This window comes from Selaginella moellendorffii, unplaced genomic scaffold, assembly GCF_000143415.4.
Source record: "Selaginella moellendorffii unplaced genomic scaffold, v1.0 SELMOscaffold_34, whole genome shotgun sequence".
Lineage (NCBI taxonomy): Eukaryota > Viridiplantae > Streptophyta > Lycopodiopsida > Selaginellales > Selaginellaceae > Selaginella > Selaginella moellendorffii.
Window position 1 is genome coordinate 727,067 of NW_003314295.1, and position 8,030 is coordinate 735,096.

General features: G+C 44.7%; 2 protein-coding genes across 2 annotated transcripts; both read left to right on the top strand.

Moving 5' to 3' along the window:
* Positions 1–198: 198 nt before the first annotated feature.
* Positions 199–3,114, top strand: LOC9655746 (phosphatidylinositol/phosphatidylcholine transfer protein SFH3). Its single transcript, XM_002977309.2, has 14 exons — positions 199–529; positions 587–926; positions 999–1,098; positions 1,160–1,426; positions 1,483–1,560; positions 1,615–1,716; positions 1,767–1,816; positions 1,871–1,970; positions 2,024–2,080; positions 2,132–2,224; positions 2,292–2,499; positions 2,555–2,853; positions 2,911–2,985; positions 3,044–3,114. The coding sequence occupies exons 1-14, from the start codon at positions 496–498 to the stop codon at positions 3,065–3,067; spliced, it is 1,827 nt and encodes a 608-aa protein (XP_002977355.2). The 5' UTR covers positions 199–495; the 3' UTR covers positions 3,068–3,114.
* LOC112349000 (pentatricopeptide repeat-containing protein At2g33680-like) lies at positions 3,089–5,790 on the top strand. The gene is made up of 3 exons (XM_024682560.1): positions 3,089–3,158; positions 3,218–3,299; positions 3,355–5,790. The coding sequence occupies exon 3, from the start codon at positions 3,355–3,357 to the stop codon at positions 5,548–5,550; it is 2,196 nt and encodes a 731-aa protein (XP_024538328.1). The 5' UTR covers positions 3,089–3,158; positions 3,218–3,299; the 3' UTR covers positions 5,551–5,790.
* Positions 5,791–8,030: the final 2,240 nt, after the last annotated feature.

Sequence of the window (8,030 nt, forward strand, 5' to 3'; positions counted from 1 at the left end):
GTCAAAAAGATTTTGTGGTTCCCCATGATGCCCACAAAGGGCAAACGTGGAGAGGAGATCCACGATCCGAGGGTTAGCATTTGAAAGATCGCTGCTGAGAAAGGAGAATGATCCCTGCCACGATCTGCCGCGCCCACCGAGGCGCCCAAACATTTTTTGCAGAGGAATTGGATTCATCGATTTTCTTGACGCAGTGATTGGCGCAAAGAACCCTAATTCACAAAACATAACGGTCGACACGCCGGTGACGTGGCGCTTTTTGGGCTGTTGGCACCCGACGGCTCGCCGCAAGTCTTGTACGATAGCGGGGGAATAGGGCAGAACAAATGCCGCTTAGTTTCCATGTCGCTGGAAACGGATGATGATCGCGCTGGCTCTTCCGGTTCGTTGGAACAATCTCGTTGTGCTCGCCCGATCATAGCTCCTGGCGCCTAGATTCTTCGTCTCCTCCTTTGTCCAGGGATGGCCCCCTCGCGGCGATGAGTTCTTCGTAATATGGAGGAACCACGGGCGCAATCGCAATCTCAAGGTAGGGATTTCTTTTCTTGCATTGGATCTTGGGGTGAAATGTTGCTCCGTCGTTTAGATGTCCCCTCTAGCTCAATGAAGCCGCCTCCTCCGGCGCTGGAGGATGCGCGAGAGCCTGCCCGGAGTAGCAGCGGATTGACCTCTCCGAGGTTGGAGAAGCATAACAGCAGTGGCAGCAAGAAGGGCAGGAGGAAGGCCGCGCTCAAGGCTATCATCGCTTCGTCCAAGCTCAAGCAAGCACTCAGGAGGAGGTCTAAAATCTTTGATCGGAGGCAGTCCATTCCCATCCAGGACATCCGCGACGTTGAGGAGCAAGTCATCGTGCAAACTTTTAGAACCACACTGGTGTCCGAGAATTTACTTCCGGAAAGCCATGACGACTATCACGAGCTGCGAAGGTACTCGTATACTCTAATGCTTGCGATGGATGGTTTTCGAATTTTTGTATAGTTCTAATGTTAATCCTTCAGGTTCTTGCGTGCTCGTGGACTTGATATTGACAAGGCTAAACTGATGTGGTCAAATATGCTGCAGTGGCGAGCGGAGAACGGGGTGGACACCATTGGGGAGGTAAATGATATCTCATTGTATATCTTTTTGTCACTGTGAGGAAAACTTCGTTTGTGTACAGGATTTCGAGTTTGGTGAGATCGAGGAAGTGAAAAAATACTATCCTCAAGGTCACCATGGGGTTGACAAAGAAGGGAGGCCCATTTACATCGAGCGCTTGGGAAAGGTTGAGCCCAACAAATTGATGCAGGTGACAACATTGGAGAGATACTTGAAGTATCATGTTCAGGAGTTTGAGAAGCTTTTGAGAATCAAGTTCCCGGCATGCTCGCTTGCAGTTAAACGGCACATTGACTCCGGAACAACGATTCTGGATGTTTCTGGTGTGGTATGGGTTTGGAATTTTTCTTTCTAGTCTCTTAAGGTAATCCACTTGTCTTGCAGGGTCTCAAAAATTTCAGTAAGACTGCACGGGACCTTATTATAAGAATTCAGAAAGTTGATGGGGATAACTACCCGGAAGTAAGTCTGTTGCCTTTAGTTTTGTGCTGAAAAGAAACATTTTGATTGTTGCAGACTTTGCACAAGCTTTTTATTATCAATGCTGGTGCTGGATTCAGGCTGTTATGGAACACAGTGAAGGGGTTCCTAGATCCCAAAACGACTTCTAAAATCACTGTGAGATAAAACTTACTGGTTACGCCCGCAGAAACGTTGTTACTTTCCAGGTTCTAGGATACAAGTACCAGCCAAATCTCCTGGAAGTGGTGGATGCAAGGTAATATCTGAAACATGATTGTATGCATAAATTTGACGTGTTTTCTTCATACAGTCAGCTGCCAGAGTTTATAGGTGGTACGTGCACATGTCCTGGAGAAGGAGGATGTATGAGATCTGATAAAGGACCTTGGAAGGATCCAGAGTTATTGAAGGTAAGTTTTAAGTTGGCAAGCACACCCGTGAAGTTCTATTAGTTCTTTTCCAGGCGGTAATGATTGGCAAAGCAAAGTATTCAAGACAGGTTGTCAGCATAAATTCTCAGGTAGAAAAACACCTTGCTTCTGTCGGAATGTTTTGAGCTTTTGCTCTTTAGACCGGCGAGAGTGATGCACCCCCCGGCGAGGTAGTCGGGTCCTCGACGCAGACGCTCGCAGAAACATCGCGAATGCAGCCCGTCCAGGAAGAAGTATAGTACCTTTTGTATCCCATTTCATTGTTGGTTCATCTAACTCCTGTTCTTAATTTTATGACAGATAGACGGCATTGCAAGGAACTTAGGAACAGATGATGTTGTGGTGGTAGACAAGATCGTAGATTCACCAGCGACTGGGACTTCTTCCTCCGAACAACAAACCGAAAGCACTACAATAGACGACAGTAAGGTTCAGAAGTCTACGCCGGAGAGCAACGAAACTCAGCAAAACATGGTACCAAAAAGAGCATTACCAGCTCGAAAAAGAGGTACGTCTTACATGTTTGCGTGTGCTACTAGCTGATGAACTTCAACATTTTACAGATAATGACAGCTTTGTTTCAGTTTTAGTCGGGTTTTTTATGGGAATCTTAAGCTTTTTTCGACGGTTGATTTGGAGGGAGCAGCAATTACAAGAGAGCCCTCGGCCAGTCACACCTGCTGAACCTCAAAACGTGACGAAAGGGCCCAACGTTTCTGTCGTCCTTAATTCTCGAGTGGAAGACTTGGAGAAAAAGCTGACAGAACTAAGCAGTTTGCCTTTGGCGACACTTCCTCCAAAGCAGGAGCTAGCTGCAGAACGCATCAAGACGCTGGAAGCGGACGTCGCGGAAACTAAGAAGGTTTAGCTCGAGTTTTTAAATTGTTTTTGCAGTCGAATACTCACTTGCTTGATGCAGACTTTGGGCGACGTACTGGTAAAACAGACCGAACTTCTAGAGGCTTTAGAGCGGCTCAAGGATTTGAAGTGGATGGTAAGGAAGTGCTCGTTTTGATTTGTCTGTACGCTTGACATCTTTCCCGAAATTGCAGAAGAAGGTACAATGTTGGTGCTAGTACTTTGTTCTGTGTAAATAGTGGTGGAAAGGAATGCGTTTTTTTCATCTGCCTGCGTCGTTTGCCTAATCCCTAAAAATGGAAGCCAGAGGTATGCTGTAGGTAGTTGAGCTTGAAGCGTTTTCCAGATGGAAGCCTCATGTCAGTCAGAAAACTCGCTACCCGTAGATGCTGCTGTTTCGAGCGCCGGTGTACGAGTCAGACATTCTGGACACTTGATCGACCCAACAAGGCAAGTTCGCTGTCTTTTGCTTCATTCTTTTTGTTCTGATTGTTTTTCGTGGCAGATGCAGATGTTGGCCAAAATGGATCAATGGAGTTTTGTGGAACTGGAGCTAAGGAACAACCATTGCGGAATACAGCTGAAGGTAAACGTTTTGCTCACCGCTCTCAAAGCATCCAGTAACTCCAAGGAGCTGGAACTTGGTAAGGCCCTTCATTTGAATGGCATTGGCAGCGGACACTACTCAAATCCTTACGTAACTAACAGCCTGGTCAACATGTATGCCAAGTGTGGGAGCCTGGTCGATGCGAAGCAGGTCTTCGACAGCATGCAAGCTCGAGATGCGGCAACTTGGAATAGTCTCATCAAGGGATACGTGATGAATGGAAAGAGCGAGATGGCCTGGGAGCTCTTTTCGAAAATGGACTGTGCACCCGACGACTTGACGTTTGTAGCTGCCGCAACGGCATGCGCGAGCTTGGCGGCGAGTGAACGGGGGAGGAATTTTGGTACAGGAACAGTGAAAGTGAACAGTCTGGAGAGGGGAATGGCTCTTCACTCACAGGCTGAAAAGTCCGGTTATGGCTCCAGGATCTTCTTGACAAGTACACTGGTTGATATGTACGCCAAGTGTGGGAGTATGGTGGATTCCCGTGCGACTTTCGACAGGATGGTATCTCACGACGTCGTCTCGTGGAATTCTCTGATCCTGGGCTACGTAGAGAACGGGGAAGTCGAGCTGGCTTTGGGAGTTTTCGAGAGCATGGACCTCGAACGGGACTCTCAGGCTTACGTCGCTGCTCTAGTGGCATGTGCGAGCCTGGCAGACAAGGAAACAGCGGTGGTGGTCGACGGGAAGCCTGTGAAACAGAAATGCCTGGAGAGAGGACGGGACTTACACTCTCGAGCTGCAAGCTCTGGATATGACAGGGACAGCTACGTAGCAGGGACTCTGATTGACATGTATGCCAAGTGCGGGAGCATGGACGACTCGCAGCGCGTCTTCGACAAGAGCCATCGTCAGGATGCAGTGTTGTGGAACACACTCGTGCTGGGATACGCTGAAAACGGCCAGCCTGAGAAAGCTGTGGAGGCTTTTGACGCAATGGAAGCCAGTGGCTGCAAGCCAAACATCCGCAGCTTCATATCCGCGCTGGTGGCTTGCGGGAGTTTGGCCTCGCAGGAGCAGCAAGGCAGCAGCAACATCAACCTGACAATGCCGCTGAACCTCCGGTGTCTGGACAAGGTCATGTCTCTTCACTCTCGGGTAACCAGGGAGGAAGGCGAGTGCCAGATCTTCTTCGGCAACACGCTGGTGGATGCGTACGCCAAGTGCGGCAGCATGCTCGACTCCCGGAGAGTATTCGATCGGATGCAGCGCCACGACGTGGTTTCCTGGACGGCGCTCATACTCGGCTACAGCGACAACGGACTCAACGGCCTGGCCGTGGACCTCTTCTTCCGGATGACGACCACGAGCACCACCGGGGCCATCACTCCTTTGGCTAGCAGCGACGAACACGTCGATACCTCCTGGCCGAGACCAAACGCGCGGACGTTCGTGGCGGTGCTCATCGCTTGCACCCGGCTGGGGGCGCTGGAGGTCGGGCGGAGGATCCACTCGCAGGCCCGAGACGCCGGCTTCCACACGGACGCCTTCCTCGCCAACACGCTGGTGGACTTCTACGCAAAGTGTGGCTGCATGGACGAGGCCGAGGCGGTCTTCTCCGCGCTCGAGAGCAAGAGCCTGGTGGCATGGAGCGCGCTCATCTCCGGCTATAGCTGCCACGGCTCCACGGACGAGGCGTTTGCGGCGCTGGAGAAGATGCGTGCCAGCGGCATACCGCCAGACGGCGTCACCTTCCTGTCCGTTCTCACAGCGTGCAGCCACGGCGGCCTGGTGGAGAAAGGGCTGTCCTACTTCGAATCGATGGCGCCGCGGTATGGCGTGACTCCGGGCGTGGAGCACTACCATTGCGTGGTGGACATGCTGGGGCGGGCCAACCGGGTGGTGGAGGCAGTGAAGCTGGCCAAGGAGATGCCGTTTGAGGCGACGGTGGTAACTTGGACGACGGTGCTGGGGGCGTGCCACAAGTGGGGAAATGCGGTGCTGGGGAAGCTCGCGTTTGATCGGGTGGTGGCACTGGATGCACGGGCCGAGTCTGCGTACGTGCTCATGGGGAATATCTATGGGGGCCTGGGGCTGAGGAGGGAACAAGAGGAGATTGGGGCCATGAGGGACAAAGCAATGTTTAGCTAGCTGTGGGCCACATGGGGTAACCTCTTTGTGTTTTAGCTTGTTTGCATTTGCATGGCACTCAGGCCATATTGTTGATGGTTGCATCTCTGGGAGTTAAAGCTCATGGCAAATGCCTTAAAAGTATGCACCACTGTAGAATTTGCCCAAATGGGGCAAATGCTGCAAGCATTCCCACTTAGATTTCGTTGAAACACAATGAGTATATATTGATCTTTGATCACTCCTTGTCTACCATGCTGACATTGTTGTTAGAGGAAGCATGAAGAGGATGTCACATAGACTCCAGAATTTTGAGAAAAATTTCTTATGCACATTTTAGCATAATTGGGATTTTTTTTTGACATAAATGATAATTAATGATTTGGAAAGATGGAAAAAAAATTCAAGAAAAATGTCTTTTTTAACAATTAAAATTCTCAATTTTTTATGGCCAAAAAAAATATCAATGAAATTCTCACAATGTCATTTAAAATTTTTTCTCCTCCTTTATTAAAAGAGGTGAAAAGAAAATGAAAGTGGATCCTAGCACAAAAGCTTTCTTTGGTGTTATTGATAAAAATAACATTTTGGCTTTTGTTGATTCATGGAGGTTACAATTATTTATACACTTTATAATAAAATTTAACATTAATTTAATACTTTATGCATTATGTCATAAATAATAACATTTTAAAGATTGTGTCATAAAACCCTTTAACACCTTCATTTTAATTCCTTTTATATTGAATATTTTTGCAAAATGTTACAAAATATCAACAAATGACTTTTCTTGTGGTTGGGTAAATAAAACTAAGCAAATGTGAAAAACAATTACAAGAAATATTATTCATTTATAAATATAGAAATAATATATAATATAGAAAATATTATAATATAATAATATATATATAATTATAATAAAAATGTTAAATTTAGTAACATATAATTATTTTTCTTATATAACCATATATAATTGTTCATGTGTTTTTCAATCATATCTAACAAAGATCATTCTTTCTATTGTATGGTAAATTTTAATTAAACATTTAAGCTTAAAGGTTTTTAAGAAATATAAAATATAGTTTTAAGCAAAAAATTTATATTGAGAACTTTCCTTTATGATTGAAATCTAAAAAGAAAATAAAAGATATTTTCAAACTAAAATATTAAATTAATATTAATTTTAGAAAAATAATAAGAATAAGTTTTTAGTAAAATTAGTGGTAAAAGAGTTGATAAATATAGTTAAAAGTGATTAAAACATTATAAAATTGATAATTAAAATAAAAGTGATGATAATAATCAACATTCATTTACCTAAAAAATCATAAATTGATACTTCTTGATGCTTAGCTAGACATAGGAAAAATCTATTTCCCTTTTCAAGGAAAGATTAAATAGTAGCTCGCATAATTATAATTGAAACACATTTTACTTTTATTATAATGTTTTTAAAAAATTTAAATATCAAAATTTATTAAAGGTATTGAGGGTTTTAAAGAGGAATATGTTATGTAAAAAATAATAACACTTAGATAAATATAGTGAATTTAAAATTTGTAATAAATTTCTTAAACTATAATTATGTTTCTCAAGAAAAAAAATAAATTATAGTCTTTTAAAATTAAAATGTAAGTTTTGTAAGAAAGCACTATGTCTAAACGATTTTATTTGTATAGATAATTGGATTATTTTATATAGTGAAGATAGGGTAGATAAAGAAGAATTTAAAATAGTGTTTTTTTCAACAACTATGAGTGCATGGAATATGAAAAGGGAATACAGAAATGTGCATATCCACTAGCTCAAAAGCCCTAGCTTATATACAGGAGCGAGTGGTCCAGATTGAAATCAATTCGACGGCTATCAAAATCCCACTACGCTAATATTAGTATACGGCATTGTAGCCATACACTTGGCCCTCACATCATCCCCTCCTCTCAGAATAATGGAAGACCATCAGAGTTCTCTTGTAGACGGGCCGGGATTTGGAGGAACATCAGGAGGAGGCATCGGCGGATCTGTAGGTGGTATTAACTGCTCTTAATCCCTTTGTATGAAGTGTTTCAACCGTTGCACATGCACAATTTTTGGAGGATCGACCTACTGGACGTTATGCCAAACCTCATAAACTTGTCATTCAACTTGCCGCAACACCCGATACGGTCCTTTCCACTGTGCAAGGAGCCCCTTAGATAAACCACGTACCGTAAGATGGGGAAAATGGACTAACACCAAATCATCCACGTTGTATTCTGCAGATGGACGATGATGGGAGTTGTATTGCCATTGTTGTCCCACTTGTACGCGGCCTAAGTGTTCGGTAGACTCCGCTCGGACAAGTGGAAGAATACTCGTCAAATACTAATCCCATGATCTAGCATCCGCAGCTCATGGCAATCGCGAAGGTAAGCCTAGCTTCATTGGTAATATTGGATCATGACCATATAGGAGTTTATATGGTGAAGCACCAACAGAACTCTGCACCCCTGTGACATATG

Excerpts from the sequence above, each read along its gene's own strand:
- LOC112349000 (XM_024682560.1), top strand. The coding sequence starts at position 3,355 with ATGCAGATGTTGGCCAAAATGGATCAATGGAGTTTTGTGGAACTGGAG.
- LOC9655746 (XM_002977309.2), top strand. The coding sequence starts at position 496 with ATGGAGGAACCACGGGCGCAATCGCAATCTCAAG. Across the intron at positions 1,427-1,482 it reads TTCTGGATGTTTCTGGTGTG|GGTCTCAAAAATTTCAGTAA; the intron begins GTATGGGTTTGG and ends CTTGTCTTGCAG. Across the intron at positions 2,081-2,131 it reads TTGTCAGCATAAATTCTCAG|ACCGGCGAGAGTGATGCACC; the intron begins GTAGAAAAACAC and ends TTTGCTCTTTAG.